This window comes from Salvelinus fontinalis, chromosome 38 (assembly GCF_029448725.1).
Source record: "Salvelinus fontinalis isolate EN_2023a chromosome 38, ASM2944872v1, whole genome shotgun sequence".
NCBI lineage: Eukaryota > Metazoa > Chordata > Actinopteri > Salmoniformes > Salmonidae > Salvelinus > Salvelinus fontinalis.
The window spans coordinates 27,607,201-27,634,296 of NC_074702.1; the positions used below are offsets into that span (position 1 = coordinate 27,607,201).

General features: G+C 41.7%; 1 protein-coding gene across 1 annotated transcript in view; it reads right to left on the reverse strand.

The window, feature by feature from the left end:
• The window catches only part of LOC129837547 (R-spondin-1-like), a 38,093-nt gene extending 12,464 nt beyond the window's left edge, over positions 1-25,629 (reverse strand). Inside the window, exons 1-4 of the mRNA XM_055903833.1 lie at positions 25,144-25,629; positions 9,208-9,932; positions 6,548-6,739; positions 432-575 (exon numbers count right to left, since the gene is read on the reverse strand). Coding sequence (XP_055759808.1) covers positions 432-575; positions 6,548-6,739; positions 9,208-9,307 — 436 coding nt within the window. The 5' untranslated portion in view covers positions 9,308-9,932; positions 25,144-25,629. The remainder of the gene's footprint in view (positions 1-431; positions 576-6,547; positions 6,740-9,207; positions 9,933-25,143) is intronic.
• Between the last annotated feature and the right edge of the window lie 1,467 nt (positions 25,630-27,096).

The following is a 27,096-nucleotide window of genomic DNA, read 5'->3' on the forward strand; positions in this document are numbered from 1 at the left end:
GATCAACAGAACACAGCTTCTCCGTGTCACTGAAGTCTTGAACTGAACTCTCATATGGCAGGCGATATTCATCCGACAGGCAGAACATACTTGGCTGCTGATACCTGAAGGGTATTTAGTATACCATGTGTGATGGGTTAGGGTGAACGGGGTATGTTATGGGATCAAATATGCAGCCCACACCTGAGAAACATTCAAGACTTTGTGACAGGCTCTCACCAAAAAAACTCATCATACTCAACTTCATATGCTTAATACTCAATGCATGGGTAGTGTGGGACTTACAGTAATATTATCTTATTCAAAAGTTGATGTGTCAAAAGGTTATATGCCCTTAAACTCATTGTTCATAATCCAGTTCAGAGTCAGCTGTGAGTGAAGCTGTGGCAGTGGGTAAAAGGAAGAGAGGTCAGAGGTGAGAGGTCACTCACCTACGCACTCCATGGTCCCGTTGGTGGTGCTGAGGCCTTCAGGGCAGCTGGGGTAACATCGCCCTCTGTGTGAATATAAGCCCTCCTTACATTTTGTGCAAAAATTTCGATTGAAACACTCCTCACAATTCTCTATTTTACATTCTGAAAGGAAAAGGGGAGAAAAAAACATGAGTCAAAGAGAGGAGAGAATGAGAAAATCAAATCACACTTAGTTTAGTTCATATTCATTGTGTTAACATAGTATACACGTACACTTTGCATTAACTGACAGCATAACACATCACTGTTCATTGTTCTGGCTTCAAGCTTCCGCATTAATACAGAATAATACAGTATTACAATACAAAAACAGCAAAGTATGTTTAAAAAATGTGAAGCCTTTCTACTGCACTAAAGGATCCTCTTCTCCTCGGGGAGGACAAGAATGTAGCCTGATTTGTATTTCCTATGAGAGATTTATTAGTGATAAAACAATGGGGAGAGACTCTTCGGGGGGAATTTGCATGAATAACACCCATGTCTTAAAAGCATATGCATACCACGGCTATATTTTTTGGAAAGCGGGTGGCCGGGTACGGGCCAAGAGTAGAGAGCACGTCAGCGGATTTCCACGCACCTTTGCCTCGTTAAAAACACAGCTTCTCCAGTCAAACAAACAACTACTTTAAATTGAGGGTAATTATGGGCGCGGGAGAATGAAAAACAGACACCTTAGAGGACTACCAAGAGCCCCCCTTTCTCATCCCAACCCTTCTCCAAACCCCCCCCCCCCTTTTCATTTCCATCATTATCTTATTCTGAAATAGTAACATTTCCTCTGCCAAAACCAGTGTAGAAACAGAGGCACGCTAAGCGAAGGTCACAGATGTAATCCTTACATCTCTGGGTTGGAATATCTGTGAATATCCAGTCACAAAACACTAGACATCTTTCCATAAACAACAAAAATAAAGAATGTCTAGTCGGCTGGAGTCTTGCCAGGAGTTCAAAACAAGCCAAAGGGAAGAATCCTCGTTGGGATTTTAATGCCCTAACCTCAATTATTACTTTAAGCTCTTGACAGCTAAATTTGACGTTACTGATGTTTGGAGCAAATACTTTGACAAATGTAGCCCTAATGTAAAATACATGTGGCTAACAAGACATCTTGGGGATTTCGATATGTCCGAAATTGAAGCGGCTGACTGGATAATAACAGCAGGTTAGCCACGGAGAGGCTTGAGGAGGAGGTTGAGGAGACTAACCAGCATGCTCAGCGGCCTCTCAGGCTGCAGTGGACAACATTGAAACAATAACGGCTAAGGTTAAGTTAATTTCAAGTGACAGTAAAACATTAACAAAAATGTGGGGATTAGTGAGCCAGAACTTTTGTTGTTTTTATCCAAATTGGACTATTTTCGAAAACCTTCTTCCTGAGTACCTAGCAGACAGACATGCTCTGAGGTTATGCCCCTGTGTTTATGTTCACATCCAAAACCTTCTTCCTGAGTACCTAGCAGACAGACATGCTCTGAGGTTATGCCCCTGTGTTTATGTTCACATCCAAAACCTTCTTCCTGAGTACCTAGCAGACAGACATGCTCTGAGGTTATGCCCCTGTGTTTATGTTCACATCCAAAACCTTCTTCCTGAGTACCTAGCAGACAGACATGCTCTGAGGTTATGCCCCTGTGTTTATGTTCACATCCAAAACCTTCTTCCTGAGTACCTAGCAGACAGACATGCTCTGAGGTTATGCCCCTGTGTTTATGTTCACATCCAAAACCTTCTTCCTGAGTACCTAGCAGACAGACATGCTCTGAGGTTATGCCCCTGTGTTTATGTTCACATCCAAAACCTTCTTCCTGAGTACCTAGCAGACAGACATGCTCTGAGGTTATGCCCCTGTGTTTATGTTCACATCCAAAACCTTCTTCCTGAGTACCTAGCAGACAGACATGCTCTGAGGTTATGCCCCAGTGTTTATGTTCACATATTGTACATGTACAAAGTTTGTCAGGCTATTTCAAATAAATATCTTGAAGCACAGTACGCTCAATGTTGCACTATATTACAAAGTTACACTGAGGCCAATATGTTCAGGTAGATCCTCATTATGTATCTTGTTTTGTGATTTCAGGTAGCTACACGTGTAAACATCGCTATGTGGGGTAATAACTCTTGTTTCATTGAACAGGCCCCTATATCGGTCCATGTTGCTGGTATGAGGAGTATCACACATACTAGCCCTCCTTATTCCAACCTGAAACTTCTTCTGCTGATTGACAGTAAGCTTCTCTGCTGCGAAGGCATCTGGACAGTTACAACTCGTCCAGGAGGAGCGGTGTAAATCTGTATGCTATCTCACCTTCCTCTCAATGTAAGGGCTATAAAATACCAGGGTTAAAGAGTAGGGAAACACTGTTTAAAAGAAACCAATACGTGCTTCTTATGCCTCAGTATGTACAGTACCAGTCAAAAGTTTGGACACACCTACTCTTTCCAGGGTTTTTCTTTATTTTTACTATTTTCTACATTGTAGAATACTAGTGAAGAAATCAATACTATGAAATAACACATATGGAATCATATAGTAACCAAAAAAGTGTTGAACAAATCAAAATATATTTTATATTTGAGATTCTTCAGAGTAGCCAACCTTTGTCTTGATGACAGCTTTGCACACTCTTGGCATTCTCTCAACCAGCTTCACCTGGAATGCTTTTCCAACAGTCTTGAAGGACTTCCCACACCTGCTGAGCACTTGTCATCTGCTTTTCCTTCACTCTGTGGTCCAACTCATCCCAAACCATCTCAATTGGGTTGAGGTCAGGTGATTGTGGAGGCCAGGTCATCTGATGCAGTACTCCATCACTCTCCTTCTTGGTCATATAGCCCTTACACAGCCTGTAGAAGTGTTGGGTCATTGTCCTGTTGAAACACAAATAGTAGTCCCACTAAGCGCAAACCAGATGGAATTGCGTATCGCTGCAGATTGCTGTGGTAGCCATGCTGATTGTGTGCCTTGAATTCTAAATAAATCACAGTGTCACCAGCAAAGCACCCCCACACCATCACACCCCCTCCTTCATGCTTTACAGTGGGAAATACACATGCGGAGATCATCCGTTCACCCACACATCGTCTCACAAAGACACGGCGGTTGGAACCAAAAATCTCACATTTGGACTCCAGAACAAAGGAAAAATTTCCACCGGTCTAATGTCCATTGCTCGTGTTTCTTGGCCCAAGCAAGTCTCTTCTTCTTATTGGTGTCCATTACCAGTGGTTTCTTTGCAGCAATTCGACCATGAAGGCCTGATTCACACAGTCTCCTCTGAACAGTTGATGTTGAGATGTGTCTGTTACTTGAACTCTGTGAAGCATTTACTTGGGCTGCAATTTCTGAGGCTGGTAACTCTAATGAACTTATCCTCTGCAGGTAACTCTGGATCTTCCTTTCCTGTGGCTGTCCTCATGAGAGCCAGTTTCATCATAGGGCTTGATGGTTTTTGCGACTGTACTTGAAGAAACTTTAAAAGTTCTGGAAATGTTCTGGATTGACTGACGTTCATGTCTTAAAGTAATGATGGACTGTCATTTCTCTTTGCTTATTTGAGCTTATGGACTTGGTCTTTTACCAAACAGGGCTATCTTCTGTATACCAGCCCTACCTTGTCACAACACAACTGATTGGCTCAAATGCATTAAGAAGGAAAGAAATTCCACAAAGGAACTTTTAACAAGGCACAACTGTTAATTGAAATGCATTCCAGGTGACTACCTCATGAAGCTTGTTAAGAGAATGCCAAGAGTGTGCAATGCTGTTATCAAGGCAAAGGGTGGCTAATTTGAAGAATCTCAAATAGAAAATATGATCTGAATTGTTTAACCCTCATTTCACATGTGTTATTTCATAGTTTTGATGTCTTCACTATTATTCTACAATGTAGAAAATAGTAAAAATAAAGGAAAACCCTGGAATGAGTAGGTGTGTCCAAACATATGACTGGAGAACCACAAAACACTACTGTTTGTTTCAAGACTACTAGTAAATCTTGGTAATGTTTTTTTTATTTGTTTATGTTTTGCAACAGAAAACTAAAAGGAGTGTTTCTTATTGGTGCAGGTATTCCCTCCCATTTTCAGTCACATTTCTTCAGTTTGGTGACAAATTTGACATGATTCTGTTTTAAAGACACGTACCTTATGACTGATGGAGAAAAACTAAAGGGAAATACCCCTGAACCATTTCAGTTCCATATTTGTATTGCATCATGAGTTCAGCTTTTAGGAAGTTTGTTTGTCATAGAAAAAACGAAACATTACAGACATCTGGTGTTAAATGATGTTGCAACAACCTATCTAACAAAACAACAACTTGCATACACCAAACAGCCTGCGTGTTCTTCCTGTAACAAAATATAATGACTACAAGCTGCCTTGCGCTCTAATTGCCTATCATCATACGTACTTCCCTCAAAAAGAAGAAGTTGATCTAATTTACCATTGGAGAGGCAAGTTTAGTTGTATGATTCACAAGAGAACTTGCAAAATGAATCACTCTGTTGTGTCCAGAAAATATACGTGGATGTTTTGATACATAAACGGTAAAACTCAACGAATATGGACTGTGAACTGGCATGAACGCCTGGCTCGCGAGACAAAAAAAAAAAAAAAACATAGACATCCTTGAAAAAAACAGACAAACAGCAGTGCATCAGAAATGTTTTTGTGTGTGAGTTTCTTCCATTCCTATTTTCCACCCACAAGTAAGAGAAAACAGACCACGAGCCGGGATCTTGGCACCCCCGGTTCAGAAAAAAGGTGTTTGTGCCACCAGAACCAACATGGAGGAGTTTTGTAAACATTACACATGTACACATGTATACCAACCCTATTCCACCCTACTTCACCCCACACCCCTTAAAGGAGGGCTGGACCTAATTATTGGTTCTCATTTTTTTCGCTTGCTCATTAAGAAATGCAGCTGCCATGACTGAAGCCAAATGAGAGTTGTCTTACGGGTGTGGTATAATGTGGATGTGTATTCGCATGTGGGAAGCGTTAGTACACTTACTCTGCCAAAACAGTACACAGTTACAGTCACTCACTATTCTAGATAACTTGAAAAAGTCTAACCAGGTATTGTGTCTGGAATTAGGCAAGGCTAGCTAGTGCTAGTCAACTTCTTTGGCCAATTAGCTTCAGGTGTGCGACGGTTGAAAAAATGGTTTGACTGGATAGCCTATGTCATGGGCTAGTTAGGGATCATTAATAAATTACACAATGTAATTTGAAATATTTTCATGTTTTATTTCTCAGACTGACTTTATGATTACACGTTGTAGTCCATTTTGACAATAGAAGGTCATTTTTTGATTCAGTTGGTCTTTAAAGGTAGACTCAGCAAAATGACGTTACCACATGCAGCAGCACAGATATTGCGACGAGCGAGATGCAGGACTTCGCTCTCACACAGTCACACACAGTATCTGCGCATGTGCACAGTTTCTCTTCACGCTGTTCACAGTGTGGTAGCCAGGGCACCAAAACAGCGGAGGTTGAGCCTCACGATTCAACGCTCTTAGTTGTCGTGGAAACTGACCCACTTCGCTGTTTACTTTCTGTATCTGTGTCATACCGCTGAGTCTAGCTTTAAACTGTCTAAATATTACTGCAACAGAACAATAATGTTCCGGCCATGTCTCAGTTCAAGGCCCATCTCCAGCTTGACAGATACTATTTGCTGGTCTTTATGAGTGTGTTGTTGTGTTGCATGTCATTGCTATGGCTGCGGTCATGTGGTGAAGACAGCTCCTTCCACACATGGCACAGCAGTTCAAAGTGGAAATTACACCTCACTTACCACTGGACCACATTAGTGCCCATTGTGTGTTTACCATTATGGTGACACATTGTGATGATATGAATGTTGTACTGGGGAATATCTTGAACATCACTGGATGTGGTTTCTTTTGTCCAACACTGAAAAATGTCAATACAAATATAGGAAACCTTCTTACTGGGGCTTTCCTGGTCAGTTCACATCATAGTCACGAAAAACGCCTCGCCCTATTTATGACACAATGCATTTCAAAAACGAACAATGAAGTCCAAGAATCCAAACTCACGGATGCATCTGTTGGTATCGGGAGTCCGCATGCCGAAGTATCCCTGTGGGCACGAGGCGAGGCACACGCCTATCTGGCGGATGTCGTTGCGCTCCAGGAGAATGAAGAGTTTGGGCTTACATTTTATACAGCCATTGTATTCGGAACATCGCTCACAGCCATTTGAGCAAGATGGTGGCCCCTCAGTGCTAACTGTGGAAATATATGGGGAAAGAGAGAAAGAGAGGGAGAAAGAGAACCGTCATTAAAAACCAGCATATAAGGTCTAGTTACCACAAAGTGAATAAGTATTTATCTGTTGGAGACAAACACTACATTCAACACTGGCAATATCAGTGAGGACATGGCCCTTGTCTATTTTTGCACCACATAGCCATAAACCTGGCAGTAGTTCATGTTGCAGATCATCTAACCAGGGGCCATGCCAAACATCTTTGTTTGAACAGTTTTCTCACTGTTTACTTGAAACTGCTCGCCGGAGATCCTAAACAGATTTTAGTTGGAGAAGCCCGAGTGTTTCGGACTGACATCCTGCGATGATCGATTCCACATCATGCCATGACATCACACAGCAGGGGCCCCCCTGGGGTCAACGAAAAGTGACTCAGCCATCGGGATCTCGCCAATTACACGAGCGTGCCGGCCAAAAAGGGAAATGCGCACAAATGCGTTAAGTCTGTTCCCAACACTTCTATACAGAGCCGAACGTCTTTTGGTTTATTAACCATCCGCCCATGAAACTGAATATAACAATCTAAGAATTGTACTAAGCCACAAAACTCTGTGTCAAAGCACCCCATCTGCATTTGGCTCTCATCCACATATAATCCCATGATCATACTTCATATCTTCATATCCCTATTCGTTCATCTTCCAAAAAGGCTTGAACTCGGAGACTCTGCTCTGCTGCAGCCAGTAATTTAAATGATTGCTCAAAAAGCGTGTCAATATGCACATCCTGTTTCTAGGGGCCATTTGGAGCCAAAATGGCGGACATCACGGTTGATTTACAGGCCTATGTGGTATCAGCATCTAAATATATACACACTCCCACTGCAATCAATCTGCCATCCCTGTCTCCCAGAGATAAGTTGGGATGGTAAAAGCTTTAAAAATGTTCTCCCCGCAAATCAATTACGCCATGGTTGGGTCATGGTGACCTCGCATGGGGATGCAGCCAAAGTAGCTGTCACATAGCCAGAATCTTAACACTTTAATAATGATAAAAAAAGTAATAATCACACTGTGCAATAGTTAACCAGAGGTAAGATATTTTCGGACAGTATGTTGGGACAGTTTTTGACCCTGCTGCTAGAGGTCATGTACTAGAGCGTGAGCAGCCATTTCACTCCTCTGGATGAGGTGTTGTCGAACCAGGAAAGACCGGCACAGAACATACAGAGATGATGTGATGAAAATATGTTCTGTAAATTCAATGCAGATATGTCAATGTCTCATTTCTAATCTATGAACAGCTTCGGTCTTAACATGTAAAGCCTGTTGCGCACGGCAGAGTTGGAGCACCTGTTTCCCTGAACCTAACTCCAACAAGATGAAGAACACTAAATCATACACATCAACAACATGATTATCTACCTGCCAGCCAACAGCACTTGGTAACATAGTCTGTGGGTTAAACCAATGGAAGGTTCCATGCCGTGTCAATCTCACTTTGTGTCTCAGTCTCTATAGAGGGCGTTCTAGTACATTTTAAATAACCAGGAAAATAAACTTCAAAATTCACTTCAAAATTCAGGGGGAACACTGTTCACCAAGGATAAACCTCTTCAGTGATAATTGACACATGATTCATAGGTCATTGCTATCTTGCCTTTTACAGTACGGTAAAACACACTTTGCTCATCAGAAATATGTATTTATTGTGCAATTGAAAAGACATAACAATTCTAACAAGACACATCTGATAAGCCTGTAGCCTTTCCTCTGGACATCTATTGCCATGCCGAAGCCAAGCTTCATTTACCAAACGCCAAGCTCAATAAAATTCTGACCTCTCCTGACTGCTTGGGTGTTTTTGTGAGGTGGGGGTGTAGGGGGGCAAAGGCTGGTATCCTCTAAAAGCTCTTCTGAGGGAAAAGGCATTATATTAAAACCAGTGGTAAGGCCTTGCACTGAGATTCACCCCGCTCTGAGGGCAGACACTGAGGCTGAGAGTAAGCTCTGTATTTGTGGGTGCATGAGGTCAGAAAAGTGTTTATAAAACTGCTTGAAAACCAAACAATGCAACATGGTCCAACAACCATGAGCTGAAGTGTCAGAGAGTTGTTCCACTCAGTGCCTCAGAGGCAGACATGGAGAGAACAGTGGTGCTGAAGCTCTAGCCGTAAAACCCAGGGTGAATCCGCCTAAAACCCGACTGTAAACATTCTTAATACCCATAAAAGCGCAACATAAATCAAGAGAGGCGTAATCATAAAAATAGGAAGAAAAGAGGGTCATTCAAAGACAGCTGAGGCTACCATAATCCATCTTGGCAAAACAAATAATGAGGATGAAGAAAAATAAACAACATGTAATCTTTACTGCGGCCGTTAAATGTTTATAAGAAATGTACCATTGTGGCTCTCAGTGGCTGCATGGAAACCAGAGAAAGAGAGAGAGTGAAAGAGAGGAAGGGATTTGAGGATTTGGTAACTCACTCCGTCTCTGCCTCTGTCCCTTTGAGAGCTTGAGGCCGCTGTCGCTGTGACCATTGGATACGAGAAAGACCATCGCCAGAGTCACCAGTCCCAGCTGCATAGTCCCTGGTGCTGACCGGCCAAGCGGGGTCCCCCCTGCAGGCAGACGGATAAGGCGGGGGGCCCCTTCCACTCTGTGACAGGTGGATCACTCTGCCGCCGCTGCTGCTGTTGCTGCTCCTCCCTGCAGCTTCCCTCCCTCCGCTGCTGCTGTCCGCTGGGTCTCTCTCTCTCACTCGCTCTCTCTATCTCTCTCTCTCTCTCTAAGGGCTGCTGTGTCCGCAACTCCCTTCAGCGGAGGATTATGCTGCTGCGGCTGCAAATCCAAACATGCCCAGGGCACAAGCCATAATGGTGGTGTGGGGGGGGGGGGGGGTCGGTTGACGATGTAATGGAGGAGCGATGCGTGGAGTATGAGAGGAGAGGAGAGGTGGAAAAAGGAGAAGAGGAGAGTGTGGCACTCCTGTTGGTTCAACCCATGAAGACTCGGCGGGGCTAGCAGGGGAGCAGGCAGCCTGTTGGAGGATCGCCAAGGAGCGTTTGGTGTGAATGAGCACCCGAGCCCAGGAGCATGTGTCTTATTAAAGATGCTCTGAGGAGGGGTGGAGGGAGGGACAGGAGTGGGGCTGCTAAAAAAAGCTGGAGACTCCTACACGTGACAACGCATCTGTCTGTGCCAGGACCTGCTAGAGAGACAGAGAGACAGAGAGACAGAGAGACAGAGAGACAGAGAGACAGACAGACAGACAGACAGACAGACAGACAGACAGACAGACAGAGAGACAGACAGACAGACAGACAGACAGAGAGACAGACAGACAGACAGACAGACAGACAGACAGACAGACAGACAGACAGACAGACAGACAGAGAGACAGAGAGACAGAGAGACAGACAGACAGACAGACAGACAGACAGACAGACAGACAGACAGACAGAGACCGACAGACACAGACAGAGACAGACAGACAGACAGACAGACAGACAGACAGACAGACAGACAGACAGACAGACAGACAGACAGACAGACAGAGAGGAAAATGGGAAATGGGAAGGGGTGTGTGTGATGGGGAGAGAGAAATAATGAGACATGAGCTCTAAAACACCAAGCCATTAAGTTAGCATGTCAAGAGAAAATCCACCTCTTGGCCAAGACTGAAACAGATACAAGATTTTGTAACAAGAATGGAAATTATATCAATTCCAACCATGTCAACCAACAGTGAAGCAATGATAAGTACTGGAATTCAAAAACAGTAACTTGATTCCTCCGTTCTTTTAACTACTTTGAGGGAAAATGTATTGAAACATTTCCAAAGTACACAGTATTACATCTGATAAGTAAAATACTTGTTTAGTGCAATCAGTGTCCATTTGTCTTTTGACCTGAAATCAAAGCACAAGATAATGCACTTTCATTCCAGATTTAAATGGACTGCAGTCATTTCCAAACTTTGAAATCGATGCAGATTCATTCAAAGTATTAGCAGCTATGGCACAATGAAACAAAATACCACAAATAGTTTTTGGGTCATTTGCTACACTTCCAGTTGCCTTTGGAGAAGAGAGTTCATTTGAAAAATGTGTTTGCTCCATTCTTAAAATATAATACTGAAAAAACACATAATAGTCCTTCTACAAACACTTGGAATGGACAAGTGGTGCAGAGATGTTCTTGGATAGTGTCAAGCTATATTTACAGCTCTTGCATATACAGAAAACATAAGGCATAGCTTGTCTGGAACAGTGCAAACAGGGTCTCCTACCCCAAGGGTGAAACAGCAAAACAGGGCCATATTTGGCTGTTGTACTTATTGTGGCTTGTGAATCATACAGAGTAAGCCGACAAAGACATTTTGGATGAGTTCTTAAAGAGGAATTGCCCCTAAAAAAACAACTTCTCATTCAGAAAACAGCCTATGTGGCATAGATATGAGTCAGAAACATTTATTCTACTGTCATAATGTACTACAAAGTGTAAATAGGATCATTTTGGTCATAGTCAGTCTCGACCAAAACATAGTTTGTTATTTTTTACTTGTGGCTGTGACTGCATCACAATGTAAATGAAAGTTGGATTTGTTTCAATCCTGGTCACATGCCGACAGCTGGCAGCACAATCATCAATTCGGAGTGCAGCTAGCTGCATGGTTAACTTTGGATATCCCTATGGGGCTAGTTAGGAACAATAGGGTCAATTACAAAATGTGCATAGGACAAAATGTTAAAATTCCAATAGCTCCAAATTCCAATGACTTAAAAACCTCAAACCAACTATAAATTGTATGTGCAACATGTGCAACATGAAAATATTGTCTCATTAACATTGTGTAATTTATTGACGGTCCCTAAATAGCCTCAGAGATAGGCTATCCAAAGTCAAACCAACTTTGCCACAGTTTCACACCAGCCAACTGAAGCTAATTGTCTAAATAATTGAGCTATCTCTTCCCACCTGCAAACAAACACGAGACATGCACATCAATCCACACCACAAAACCAACTTCAGTCATGGCCGCTAGCATTTCTTAATGAACAAAATCTAAAACGAGGCCAAATCAGGAAGTGCAGAAACCCTTTAACATTCCAAAAGGACCTATAATGTCCATACAATACACTATAATGTCCCTAAAATGCACTATAGCGTCCCTAAAGAAAGTTTGAATCAAACCTGCAAGAATCCCAGTTAGATCTTACCATGCTTTTCTTACATTACTGCCATAACCCCGCCAGGCAGTTTAGCCTCCAATTCTGACCCTCATCTCAAGTGGCTGTGCAAAGAATCCAGATAAACTAAAACACAGATAGTAACCCAGTGAACTCTGTAATAAACTAAGGAGGACTGCAATGAAAAATAACAAAGCATACATCCACGTGGCATTAATGCAACTGGGTCTTGGACTTCCTGACAGGCCGCCCCCAGGTGGTGAGGGTAGGAAACAACCTCTCCACCCCGCTGATCCTCAACACTGGGGCCCCACAAGGGTGCGTTCTCAGCCCTCTCCTGTACTCCCTGTTCACCCATGACTGCGTGGCCATGCACGCCTCCAACTCAATCATCAAGTTTGCAGACGACACTACAGTGGTAGGCTTGATTACCAACAACGGCCTACAGGGAGGAGGTGAGGGCCCTCGGAGTGTGGTGTCGGGAAAGTAACCTCACACTCAATGTCAACAAAACAAAGGAGATGATCGTGGACTTCAGGAAACAGCAGAGGGAGCAGCCTCCTATCTACATTGACGGGACAGTAGTGGAGAAGGTGGAAAGTTTTGCGTTCCTTGACGTACACATCACGGACAAACTGAAATGGTCCACCCACACAGACAGCGTGGTGAAGAAGGCGTAGCAGCGCCTCTTCAACCTTAGGAGGTTGAAGAAGTTCGGCTTGTCACCAAAAACACTCACTAACTTTTACAGATGCACAATCGAGAGCATCCTGTCGGGCTGTATCACCGCCTGGTACGGCAACTGCTCCGCACACAACCGTAAGGCTCTCCAGAGGGTAGTGAGGTCTGCACAACACATCACCGGGGGAAAACTACCTCACCCCGCTATCATCCAGAAGGCGAGATCATGTACAGGTGCATCAAAGCGGGGACCGAGAGACTGAAAAACAGCTTCTATCTCAAGGCCATCAGACTGTTAAACAGCCATCACTAACAATGAGTGGCTACTGCCAACATACTGACTCAAATCTCGAGCCACTTTAATAATAAAAATTGGATGTAATAAATGTATCACTCGTCACTTTAAACAATGACACTTTATATAATGTTTACATCTCCTACATTACTCATCTCATATGTATATACTGTACTCTATACCACCTACTGCATCTTACCTATGTCGTTCGGCCATCGCTCATCCATATATTTTTATGTACATATTCTTATTCATTCCTTTATACTTGTGTGTATAAGGTAGTTGTTGTGAAATTGTTAAATTACTTGTTAGATATTACTGCACGGTCGGATCTAGAAGCACAAGCATTTCGCTACACTCGCATTAACATCTGCTAACCATCTGTGGTATGTGACAAATAAAATGTGATTTGATCTGATCTGAACTACACGGCAGAACATTAATCCAGATTGATAGCCAGTGTGGCTGAGATCGACCAGACAGCCCCTCCCCAGTGAGGCCATTTGTGTAAAAATGTCTTGCTATTGTAAAACAATATTAATGTGAGCAGGGACAGTATTTAATTACGGGGTCTCGTCCATCATGATGAATAAGAGTGTCTCTCCGAGGGGAGTCTCTGAGATTAAGGGCCGCTGACTGAGTCACTCGGTTGCAGCGAGTTAGTATGAGAAGAAGTCACATACACACACACAAACACACACATTCATGCTATACACACACACACACACACACACACACATCACAACTACTGCTACCAGACCCTTATTATGTATGCTATATACTGCACAATTTAAATACTTGCTCCCCAAAACACGTGTAAATATTGGACTATAAATTGTGCCCTCCTGTATTATACTTATGCTAAAATATGTATTATATTCTACTGAGCCATTTACTTTATGTTCATATCCTTATATTCTATTAGTTCTTATTGTTGTTGCATTGTTGAGAAGGAACCTGTAAGTATGAATTTCGTTGGACGGCGTATACCATGAGTATCCTGTACATACGACTAATAGAACTTGAAACTCGAAACACACACACACACACACAGTAAAGAAGCTGAAACAGAACAACAACAAGCGCACACACTAACACACCACAGCAGCACACAGTATGTAGGCAACTGCACATACTGTGGTCCACATGCATACGGACAAACAGTTTGACACGCTAAATACTCTTTTAGGCAGACTGCCTTGCCAAGCCATGTCAAAGATCTCAGTTAACCAGCTTAAGGATTTTTTTTTTTTTTTAATGATCTCCAAAAACACCCACCTGCATCCCAGCTTTCTCCGCTGCTGTTGCCCGGGTTTATTTGCCTTTTGAGGTGAATATTAGACACATTTCTTCAACAACTCCCCCTATATTTACCGTCCAGAGCCAAAAACGATAAGGTTTGTTAATTGAGAGGAATGCTTGGAGAGCGAAGGGGACATGCCTGGACCAGGGAAATGAATAACCCAGAGCAACACGTACAGACCAGGGCTGAGTCATTTAGGAGATGTGTCAGAGACGCTTTCACACCACACTCCGCCTACAACTCTTTACTACCTGCCAATGGAGCCCACTCTGTCCCATCCATCCGTATCCAACCTTTATATTACGGCGATACGCCTAGAAGTGGCAACGGACTACTGGTACTCAGATAGAGAGAGAAGGGGGTGCTAGAGAAGAGAGAGAGATAAAGAGATAAAGAGAGAGCGTGCAGTGTGTGAGAGAGCGAGGGAGATATGATGACGAAAAACTAAATGGTTGAAAATACGTCGAGTGATAAGACGGTAAGACAGATCAAGAGCAAGATGGAGACAAAACTCACAACATGACAACATGAGAGTCATCCTTCCACATGACAGCTGACCTGTTCTCTGGATATGAGGAACATCTCACTGAACTACTCTGGGGCCACAGTTCCACTTCTTGACAGTTTTCTATGTGCTCTGTCTCGGTTCCCTCATCCATTAAACAGACACAAGCACTGTGTCCCCTTCTTCACAGCCGGCTCCATTCATCTGAATGGAACTGAACTCCCTCATCAAATAGTCAGGAGATTCAATTGCCCTGCTTTGTAAGTCCTTTTGATGAATCAATTATTAAATCAGGCAGGCTCCAGTGAAAGGGAGCACCCGCCCTCTGGGAATTTGTCGAAACTGAGAAAGTGCCACTACACAGAGCTCAGAGTCAGAAACCTAGCCTACTGATAAACCTGTCAAAATAACGTAATTTAGATCTCAGAGGCCTAATTCACTGGCTGATGTGGTAGGAGCAGTACAAGAAAATGTGAGCTCAGTAAAGCAGTAATGGAGTGACACTGTATCATACTCTATTGCATAATGTAAATTTAGTTAATTCAACAACATTCAAGAGACCAAAAGTGCATTCAAATAGTCCTGATTATTATGGTTAGCCAAAACCAATGTTCTGATTGTGACTCCCAGAACATTGTACATTTTGGGGTCCTAAAATCAGACACATACTTATGCTGAGTGTTTGACTTGGACTGAATTCGGTTCAGGAACTCAGCAATAATTTTGAGCTAATAATATTATTCTATAACAGGTGCAAGAACTCAAGCAATAGAAAATCAGAGGTGCAGGTACTAAGTTCCGGTGAGCTCCTGCCCAAATCAAGCACTGCTTATACTGTAGAATCCTGAAGCCAAAACAGCCATCTCCACTGTCAACTTCTATGTAAATAAAACTCCCTAAACTGCACCTAAATCCAACAATATTTTAAAAAGCTGTCTTTAGCTCTTTATCATATTTTGCCATTTTAAAGCTGCAATATGTAACCTTTTGGGCTACTCAACCAAATTCACATAGAAATATGAGTTCTAGCTATCATTCTCATTAAAAGCAAGTCTAAGAAGCGGTGGAACTGTTCTATGTGCGCCATTTCTATGCTTCCTGTTCTTAAGTTTCGTTTTTGCATCTTTGACTTCAGATAGCTGAAAATACAATATTTGTGGTTCTGGAAAATATATTTCACAGCGGTTTAGATGGTACAATGATTCTCTACACTTGCTTGTTTTGTCACATAAACTGAAATTAGGTAAACTATTAGAATTTTACCAACAAGGAAATGGCAGAGAGATTTCTACATAGTGTGCCTTTAAACCCAGAACACTAGACACTACTTTATGAGGGAAAGATAACTCTGGCAGTTGCAATCAGCAGCAAGTGTGTGAGACAATGAAAAAGAGCCGAGCAGTAAACAGGCCATAAATACAACCGGTGTTAAAGCACTGAATAAAATAGGAGTACACACAAGCGTTTCGTTCCACTCCCAAATTTCAGGCCCTGTCCGCCCCAGTACCGCCACAAGCTGCCTTGCCTTCCTCTGCTTCCACACAGGCACAGGGAAACAACTAAAAACTGTGGCAGCCAACAGAGCCTCCTCTGGTGCTACTTATGGACTCCAACACACCTCCTATTTTTGTAATATAATGAAATTACTGCTAGGTGGTGCCTGCCACATGGGCACCGAATGGAGAGATTGGCTCCAGTGTAAGGGCTTTTAACTGAGCCTTTTTATTTCGATTCAGATCCAGATTATTTGGTTCAACAACTGCAGGCAGCGAAGAAACAGGGAGGTTATGTGCACTTTCACCCAGGCATACAGTACATCAATGTTTGATTTACTTTTATTTTATTATACTCCCATCTCTGCCTCCGAGCTGTAAGCTCTCATCGCATTAGCCAAACCCGCCCACAGGCCGATGATAGGGGAGACAAACACAATGGCCAGCTGCCTCGAGACAACAGTCCAGCATAAACAGAGGGGGTAGAGAGAGCGAGAGAGAGAGAGAGAGAGAGAAAAGGAGAAAGAGAGAGAGAGAGAGAGAGAGAGAGAGAGAGAGAGAGAGAGAAAGAGAGAGAGAGAGAGGGAGAGAGAGAGAGTCCACTGTTTGCTAATAATCTGGTGCTTCTGTCCCCAACCAAGGAGGGCCTACAGCAGCACCCAGATCTTCTGCACAGATTCTGTCAGACCTGGCCCCTGACAGTAAATCTCAGTAAGACAAAAATAATGGTGTTCCAAAAAAGGTCCACTTGCCAGGACAACAAATACAAAATTCCATCTAGATAACATTGCCCTAGAACACACAAAAATATATACTTACCTCGATCTAAACATCAGCACCACAGATAACTTCCACAAACATGTGAACGATCTGAGACACAAGGCAAGAAGGGCCTTCTACACCACACCATCAAAACGAACATAACATTTGAATTAGGCCAATATCCACTAATTATTAAAATCCAGAAAAGAGCTGTTACATTTTACAACCACCTAAAAGGAAGCGATTCCCAAACCTTCCATAACAAAGCCATCACCTACAGAGAGATGAACATAGAGAAGTGTCTCCTAAGCAAGCTCTGTTCACAAACACAAGCAGACCCCAGAGAGCCCCAGGACAGCAACACAATTAGACCCAACCGAACCATAACAAAAATTAAAAATGATAATTACTTGACACATTGGAAAGAATTGACCAAAAAGCAAAGCAAACTGGAATGCTATTTGGCCCTAAACAGAGAGTACAAAGTGGCAGAATAGCTGACCACTGTGACTGACCCAAAATTGAGGAAAGCTTTGACTATGTACAGACTCAGTGAGCATAGCCTTGCTATTGAGATAGGCTGCCATTGGCAGACCTGGCACTCAAGAGAAGACAGGCTATGTGCACACTGCCCACAAAATGAGGTGGAAACTTCCTAACCTCCTGTCAAATGTATGGCCATATTAGAGACACATACAGTGCCTTCGGAAAGTATTCAGACCCCTTGACTTTTCCACATTTAGTTACATTACAGCCTTATTCTAAAATTGATTAAATAAAACAATTTATTCAGCAATCTACACACAAAACCCCATAATGACAAAGTGAAACAGGTTTTTAGAAAAATGTAGAAAAACAAAGTGAAAAATTAGCAAATTTATTAAAAACAAAAAACAGAAATACGTTATTTACGTAAGTATTCAGACCCTTTGCTATGAGACTCGAAATTGAGCTCAGGTGCATCCTGTTTCTATTGATCATCCTTGAGACGTTTATACAAATTGGAGTCCACCTGTGGTAAATTGATTGGACATGATTTGGAAAGGCACACACCTCTCTATATAAGGTCCCACAGTTGACAGTGTATGTCAGAGCAAAAACCAAGCCATGAGGTCGAAGGAATAGTCCGTAGAGCTCCGAGACAGGATTGTGTCCAGGCACAGATCTTGGGAAGGGTACCAAAACATTTCTGTAGCATTGAAGGTCACCAAGAACACAGTGGCCTCCATCATTTTTTAATGGAAGAAGCTTGGAAGCACCAAGATTCTCCCTGGAGCTGACCGCCCGGCCAAACTGAGCAATTGGGTGAGAAGGGCCTTGGTCAGGGAGATGATCAAGAGCCCGATGGTCACTCTGACAGAGCTCTAGAGTCCCTCTGTGGAGAAGAGAGAACCTTCCAGAAGGACAATCTCTGCAACACTCCACCAATCAGGCCTGTATGGTAGAGTGGCCAGAATGAAGCCACTCCTCAGTAAAAGGCACATGACAGCCCGCTAGGAGTTTGACAAAAGGCACCTAAAGACTCTCAGACCATGAGAAACAAGATTCTCTGGTCTGATGAAACCAAGATTGAACTCTTTGGGCTGAATGCCAAGCGTCACGTCTGGAGGCAGTGGTGGAAAAAGTACCCAATTGTCATACTTGAGTAAAAGTAAAGATACCTTAATAGAAAATGACTCATGTAAAAGTGAAAATCAACCAGTAAAATACTGCTTGAGTAAAAGTCTAAAAGTATTTGGTTTTAAATATACTTAAGTATAAAAAGTAAATGTAATCGATAAAATATACTTAAGTTTCAAAAGTGAAAGTAAAAGTATAAATAATTTCAAATTCCTTATATTACATAAACCAGGCGGCATGTTTTTCTTGTTTTTTTTAATTTATGGATAGCCAGGGGCACACCTCAACACTCAGACATAATTTACAAACAAAGCACTTGTGTTTAGTGAATCTGCCAGATCAGGTAGTAGGGATGACCAGGGATGTTCTCTTGATAAGCGTGTGAATTGGACAATTTTCCTGTCCTGCTAAGTATTCAAAATGTAACAAGTACTTTTGGGTGTCAGGGAAAATGTATGGAGTAAAAAGTACATTATTTTAAAAAGCCAAAGTCAAAAATAAAAATAGTAGAGTAAAGTAAAGATACCAAAAAAACGACTTAGGTAGTACTTTAAAGTATTTTTACTTAAGTACTTTACAACACTGTCTGGACGAAACCTGTAACCATGTTTTTCAGCAGCAGGGACTGGGAGACTAGTCACGATCGAGGCAAAGATGAACGGAGCAAATTACAGAGAGATCCTTGATAAAAACCTGCTCCAGAGCGCTCAGGATCTCTGACCGGGGAGAAGGTTCACCTTCCAACAGGACATCGACCCAAAGCACAGAGACAAGACAACGCAGGAGGGGCTTCGGGACATGTCTCTGAATGTCCTTGAGTGGCCCAGCCAGAGCCTGGCCTTAAACCCGATCGAACATCTCTGGAGAGACCTAGAAAATAGCTGTGAAAATTTCTGTACCTTTATAAGAAAGCATGTTCAGTGTTAGTGCTTTTAGGTTACAACTTGGTCAGGAAAACTGTAAGGAGAAAGCAAACATTTTAAAATTGGCTAGTGGTGGAACTTTCAATAATATCGAATTGTTTTTATATTGTTTTATTCTATTGTGACAAAGGTGAGAACTCTTCTCGAAGGCATAATATCTGACTCATTCAGCCGGACAGAGCTTGAGAAGATCTGCAGAGAAGAATGGTAGAGACTCCCCAAATACTGGTGTGCCAAGCTTGTAGAGTCATACCCAAGAAGACTCAAGACTGTAATCGCCGCCAAAGGTGCTTCAAGTACTGAGTAAAGGGTCTGAATATTTATGTACATTTGATATGTCAGTTGTTGATTTTTTGCTTTGTCATTATGGGGTATTGTGTGTAGATTAATGAGGGGGGAAAAACAACTTCCTCAATTTTACAATAAGGCTGTAACCTAACAAAATGTGAAAAAAGTCAAGGGATCTGAATACTTTCCGAAGGCGCTGTATTTCCCTCAGATTACACAGACCCACAAATAATTTAAAAACGAATTCAAATTTGATAAACTCCCATATCTACTGGGTGAAATACCACAGTGTGCCATCACAGGAGCAAGATTTGTGACCTGTTGCCAAAAGAAAAGAGCAACCGGTGAAGAACAAACACCACTGTAAATACAACCCATATTCATGTTTATTTATTTTCCCTTTTGTACTTTAACTATTTGCACATAGTTATAACACTGTACATAGCCATAATAAGACATTTGAAATGTCTCTATTCCTTTTAAACTCTTATGAGTGTAATGTTTGCTGTTCGTTTTTTATTGTTTATGTCACATTTGTTTATACTTTTTTTTTTAATGTTTTTTTTTATTTCACCTTTATTTAACCAGGTAGACAAGATGAGAACAAGTTCTCATTTAAAACTGCAACCTGGCCAAGATAAAGCAAAGCAAAAAACAACAACACAGAGTTACACGTGGAATAAACAAACGTACAGTCAATAACACAATAGAAAATCCTATATACAGTGTGTGCAAATGGAGTAAGGAGGTAAGGCAATAAATAGGCCATAGTAGCGAAGTAATTACAATTTAGCAAATTAACACTGGAGTGATAAATGTGCAGATGATGTGCAAGTAGAAATACTGGTGTTCAAAAGAGCAACAAAAAAAGTCAATAAAAACAATATGGCGATGAAGTAGGTAGTTGGATGGGCTATTTACAGATGGGCTGTGTACAGGTGCAGCGATCGTTAAGCTGCTCTGACAGCTGATGCTCAAAGTTAGAGAGGGAGATATAAGTCTCCAACTTCAGCGATTTTTGCAATTGGTTCGAGTCATTGGCAGCAGAGAACTGGAAGGAAAGGCGGCCAAAGGAAGTGTTGGCTTTGGGGATCACCGGTGAGATATATCTGCTGGAGCGCGTGCTAAGGGTGTGTGTTTCTATGGTGACCAGTGAGCTGAGATAAGGCGGAGCTTTACCTAGCAAAGACGTATAGATGACCTGGAGCCAGTAGGTTTGGCGATGAATATGTAGCGAGGGTTAGCCAACGAGAGCATACAGGTCACAGTGGTGGGTGGTATATGGGGCTTTGGTGACAAAACGTGGAAAACATATGTTTACTTGCTTTGGCAATGTAAACATATGTTTCCCATGCTAATAAAGCCCTTTGAATTTAATTTAGTGAGTGAGTGAGTGAGTGAGTGAGTGAGTGAGTGAGTGAGTGAGTGATTGAGTGAGTGAGTGAGTGAGGGAGGGAGTGAGTGAGGGAGTGAGTGAATGAGTGTGGAGAGTAGAGAGAAAGGAAGAGAGGGAGAGAGGCAATGATAGTGAGGATATACAGTTGAAGTCTGAAGTTTATGTACACCTTAGCCAAATACATTTAAACTCAGTTTTTCACAATTCCTGACATTTAATCCTAGTAACAATGGGTCAGTTAGGATAACCACTTTATTTTAAGAATGTGAAATGTCACAGTAATAGTAGAGAGAATGATTTATTTCAGCTTTTATTTCTTTCATCACATTCCCAGTGGGTCAGAAGTTTACATACACTCAATTAGTATTTGGTAGCATTGCCTTTAAATTGTTTAACTTAGGTCAAACATTTTGGGTAGCTTTCCAAAAGCTTCCCACAATAAGTTGGGGGAATTTTGGCCCATTCCTCCTGACAGAGCTGGTGTAACTGAATCAGGTTTGTAGGCCTCCTTGCTCGCACACAGTTTTTCAGTTCTGCCCACAAATTTGAGGTCAGGACTTTGTGATGGCCAATCCAATACCTTGACTTTGTTGACCTTAAGCCATTTTGCTACAAATTTGGAAGTGTGCTTGGGGTCATTGTCCATTTGGAAGAACCATTTGCGACCAAGCTATAACTTCCTGACTGATGTCTTGAGATGTTGCTTCAATATATCCACATAATTCTCCTCCCTCATGATGCCATCTATTTTGTGAGGTGCACCAGTCCCTCCTGCAGCAAAGCACCCCCCACAACATGATGCTGCCACCCCCGTGCTTCGTGGTTGGGATGGTATTCTTCGGCTTGCAAGCCTTCCCCTTTTTCCTCCAAACATAACGATGGTCATTATGGCCAAACAGTTCTATTTTTTTTTCATCAGACCAGAGGACATTTCTCAAAAAAATATGATCTTTGCAAACCGTAGTCTTGCTTTTTTATGGCGGTTTTGGAGCAGTGGCTTCTTCCTAGCTGAGCGGCCTTTCAGGTTATGTCAATATAGGACTTGTTTTACTGTGGATATAGACACTTTTGCACCTGTTTCCTCCAGCTTCTTCACAAGGTCCGTTGTTGTTGTTTTGGGATTGATTTGCACTTTTCACACCAAAGTACGTTAATCTCTAGGAGACAGAACACATCTCCTTCCTGAGCGGTATGATGGCTGCGTGGTCCCATGATGTTTATACTTGCGTACTATTGTTTGTACAGATAAACGTGGTACCTTCAGGTGTTTGGAAAGTGTCCCCAAGGATGAACCAGACTTGTGGAGGTCTTGGCTGATTTGTTTTGATTTTCCCATGATGTCAAGCAAAGAGGCACCGAGTTTGAAGGTAGGCCTTGAAGTACATCCACAGGTACACCTCCAATTATCTTAAATGATGTCAATTAGCCTATCAGAAGCTTCTAAAGCCATGACATAATTTTCTAGAATTGTCCAAGCTGTTTAAAGGCACAGTCAACTTAGTGTATGTAAACTTCTAACCCACTGGAATTGTGATACAGTGAATTATAAGTGTAATAATCTGTCTGTAAACAATTGTTAGAAAAATTACTTGTGTCATGCACAAAGTAGATGTCTTAACCGACTTGCCAAAACTATAGTTGTTAACAAGAAATTTGTGGAGTGGTTGAAAAAACAGTTTTAATGACTGTCTTGCCTACAGTCAAGCATGGTGGTGGGAGTGTCATGGTCTGGGGCTGCATGAGTGCTTCCGGCACTGGGGAGCTACAGTTCATTGAGGGAACCATGAATGCCAACATGTACTGTGACATACTCTCTTCGGAGACTGGGCCGCAGGGCATTATTCCAACATGATAACGACCCCAAACACACCTCCAAGACGACCACTGCCTTGCTAAAGAAGCTGAGGGTAAAGGTGATGGACTGGCCAAGCATGTCTCCAGACCTAAACCCTATTGAGCATCTGTGGGGCATCCTCAAACGGAAGGTGGAGGAGTGCAAGGTCTCTAACATCCACCAGCTCCGTGATGTCGTCATGGAGGAGTGGAAGAGGACTCCAGTGGCAACCTGTGAAGCTCTGGTGAACTCCATGCCCAAGAGGGTTAAGGCAGTGCTGGAAAATGATGGTGGCCACACAAAAAATTGACACTTTGGGCCCAATTTGGACATTTTCACTTAGGGGTGTACTCACTTTTGTTGCCAGCGGTTTAGACATTAATGGCTGTGTGTTGAGTTATTTTGAGGGGACAGCAAATTTACACTGTTATACAAGCTGTACACTCACTACTTTACATTGTAGCAAAGTGTCATTTCTTCAGTGTTGTCACATGAAAAGATATACTCAAATATTTACAAAAATGTGAGGGGTGTACTCACTTTTGTGATATACAGTATATGTAAAATTCTGACTTCAACTGTAGGTGGTAGGAAATTGTTATCAGTAGTCACTCTCCTTCATGTTCTAGGCCCCACAGACTGCTCAGCACCATCAACAGTCTCTAATCTAAAACAGCAGGTAGTAGTAGCACCATGCAGGGCATCTGCATGTGCACGTGTGCCGAAAAACACCTGGCTATGAGCCTCCACAGCCCATTTGGGTAATCACTTCCTGTACAGGGAAAGCTGGGTAAAATGTGCTACAGATGTTGACTATAACACTACAGGACTGCCTGCTCTGTACAGTACAGTAGATCTCTCTCTTTCCTTCTTTCCTTCCTCCTCCAACTCCTTGTCTGGTAGCTCTCACTGAGATCTACAAGGAGGAGAATTCCTCTGTGTTACCAGCACCACCCTGCCCTTTCAAGTGCACCCATAGTCTATGGGGCGCCAGCAGTCAGGGTTAGCTGCACTGTGTGTCTGCATGCTGCACATGCTAGCACATGGTGACTTTCAGCTGCCTACAATGGTCTTCTAAGGAGAAAATAAAATCTATTGGAGATCTCCACCTGCCCCAGTCCACTCCAGCATCTCTCTCTCCCATAATCTCAGTCTCCAATTGTCTGTCTCCCACCTTTCCTATCACTCTCTTTTTTGAAGCGAAACTCAAGGGGTCAGTGTTTATGTAAGACTGGTGGAGAAGCAGACAGACAGATAGATACAAAAAAATGGAGAGAAAGAAAGAAAGCGAGAACGAGGAGAGCAAGAAGGAGAGCGAGCAAGAAGGAGAGAGGGGGAGATAAATGGAGCCAGTGCTGTTTTAATTAACTGCCAAATTGCTGCTGCCACATGTGGAGTGCCAAAATAAATGCTCAATTTCTGCGCACTCTATTCCCTAAATATGCTTGAAAGGCGACCAGCAGAACCAAAAGCATGCCTTCATACAATCAGGGCAACCCTAATGGATACAAACAAAGGCATTTAGGATGTCTCAAATTTCAGATTTATTTCCAGAAAAAGTGAGAATAATCTATTTGTTTAAATATCATGGGGTTCCTCATGCACATAGGTTCCTGAAAATCAGATGATTCCTCTTTCGAACATGCATTTTTGAGTGTTAATAACAGTTATATATTGTTCAGACAAACACTAGTTTTCCTTACACCTGACCTGGTTCTGCATAATAACAGCAAATTCCATAGTGTTGCAGCATTTCACAAAATAAAACAAGATCAAATTCAATGTCACTGACATTTAAAAAGTTGAATACTAAAATGATTGCCATAATGAAAAAACATAATAATAATAACACTTCAAAAATACTTTCATTTTGACAATTAAATGAGGGTTGTTAATTAGAGGTAGGCCTATTATTCGTCATTAATTAAAATATAATTAAGCCATAGTAAGCTAATAAGCTAGCCTAATAAATATGTAATTTAGGTGATGATATAATTTATTTCCCATATTACTTAGAGATCCCATAATATTTCCCATAATTACAGAGATCTAAACTATTCCAAAATGCATTATCAGTTTCCAGTCATACAGAATACACAGCAGAATAACAGCTTGGAATATTCCACCTACCTGTGCATAGCGAACCTCTTATGGTGAGATCCAGTGAGTTGTCGGGTCTCAATTTCCTTTTTTATAAGGGAAAATTCGTAACTTGTTTGGTTTCAAAGAACTCCTCCTACATGACACCTCCACATGAGATGGGAAAGAGATCCATCATCATCATAGAGAGACAAATCATTCCCTTTGTTGTATTTTATCAGTTGGCAATTTATGTTGCCATAAAACATTTGGACTCTCCATGTGCATTATTTATGGCAATTCAAAAATCTGCAACTCATTTCAAATAAAATGAGAAAGTAATCTTTCAAATGCAATCCACTGAATGTTTTTGTATATCTTTTGCTATTTCTTTCAGTCAGCGCAGTTATTTATAAGAAGGCTCTTGCTAGTAAGTCACTCTATTAATGCAATTTCCACATAAATCCACTTTTAAGCGTCGGAAACCTTCCAACTCAGACAAGTCACTCATAATTCTGCGTTATTTGCATCCAACCCCATCTACTGCAAGAGTCTCCGCATGCATGAAGTTGAGTTGGCCCCACCCCTCAAACTCACACAGACTGCGAGACGAAAAACCAGAGGTGGAACACAGTTGGAGTGTGCCGTTTGGAAAATATCATTAGTGCTAATCTGTGTTATAATGAAGCACGAAAAAATATCCGTAACGTTCGGCCATCAAGCCTCGCCCAGATAGAATTTTGTAATGATAATATTTTAATTCCTGAAAAGATAATATATTTTGACTTTACATTTAAATACATAATCCTTAGTGGCTGTGCGGGGGCCCACACTAATAAGACTATTGAATCAATTTGATGATTTATATCTCTCCTTGACGTGTGTTTTCTGCCAGCGCGCGAAGATGCCGTTTTGGCGCAGGGTAAGGACGGTGCAAAGAATGCAAAAGAAATGTAGACTTTGCCCACATCGAAATCACCATTCAACTGTTGAGGTAGCTGTTCGTTTCTTTTTTTAGAATTGGCCATATTTGTGGTTTCTTTTTTAGAATTGGCCATATTTGTCGTTGGCTAATATTAACTGCCAACTGGATTTGCTAAATGAAATAGTATTGACTTGAGGTAAAACGTTTGGTTGTTAGCTAGGCTATGTCATTACCATGCTATCATCCTAGAGTACATATTGTATGAATTTGAGGGGCAACGTTTTCTACTCATAGCCAAAGGCTATACAGGATACAAAAGTTGTAATTTCCCGAAAGTGCTACCTTTCTCTTATTATTTAGGATAGTAGCCAAAATATATCGTCCACGGTAGTTGTGCATCTGTCATTTTATTTGCAGTAGCTGATAACACTTCACTGTCCTTGACAGGTGTTTGCCACGAGAACTGGACGTTTTGGCGCCATGTGCGAACAAGGTGAAAAATGCCAAATGAATGTTGTCTTTTATATATCTAAGTATGTTTGATTCTTTTGAAGTGTCCAGTTTTGCTAAAGTAATATTGATTGCCAACAGTGTTGGAAAAAGTACCCAATTGTCATACTTGAGTAAAAGTAAAGATACCTTAATAGAAAATGACTCTAGTAAAAGTGAAAGTCACCCAGTATAATACTACTTGAGTAAAAGTCTAAAAGTATTTGGTTTTAAATATACTTAAGTATCAAAAGTAAATGTAATTGCCAACATATACTTAACTATCAAAAGTAAAAGTATAAATAATTTCACATTCCTTATATTAAGCAAACCAGACTGCACTATATTCTTGTTTTATTTCATTTAAGGATAGCCAGAGGCACACTCCAACACTCAGACGTAATTTACAAACTAAGCGTTTGTGTTTAGTGAGTCTGCCAGATCAGATACAGTAGAGATGATCAGGGATTTTCTCTTGATAAGTGTGTGAATTTGACAATTTTCTTGTATTGCTAAGCATTCGAAATGTAACGAGTACTTTTGGGTGTCATGGAAAATTTATGGAGTAAAAAGTACATTATTTTATTTAG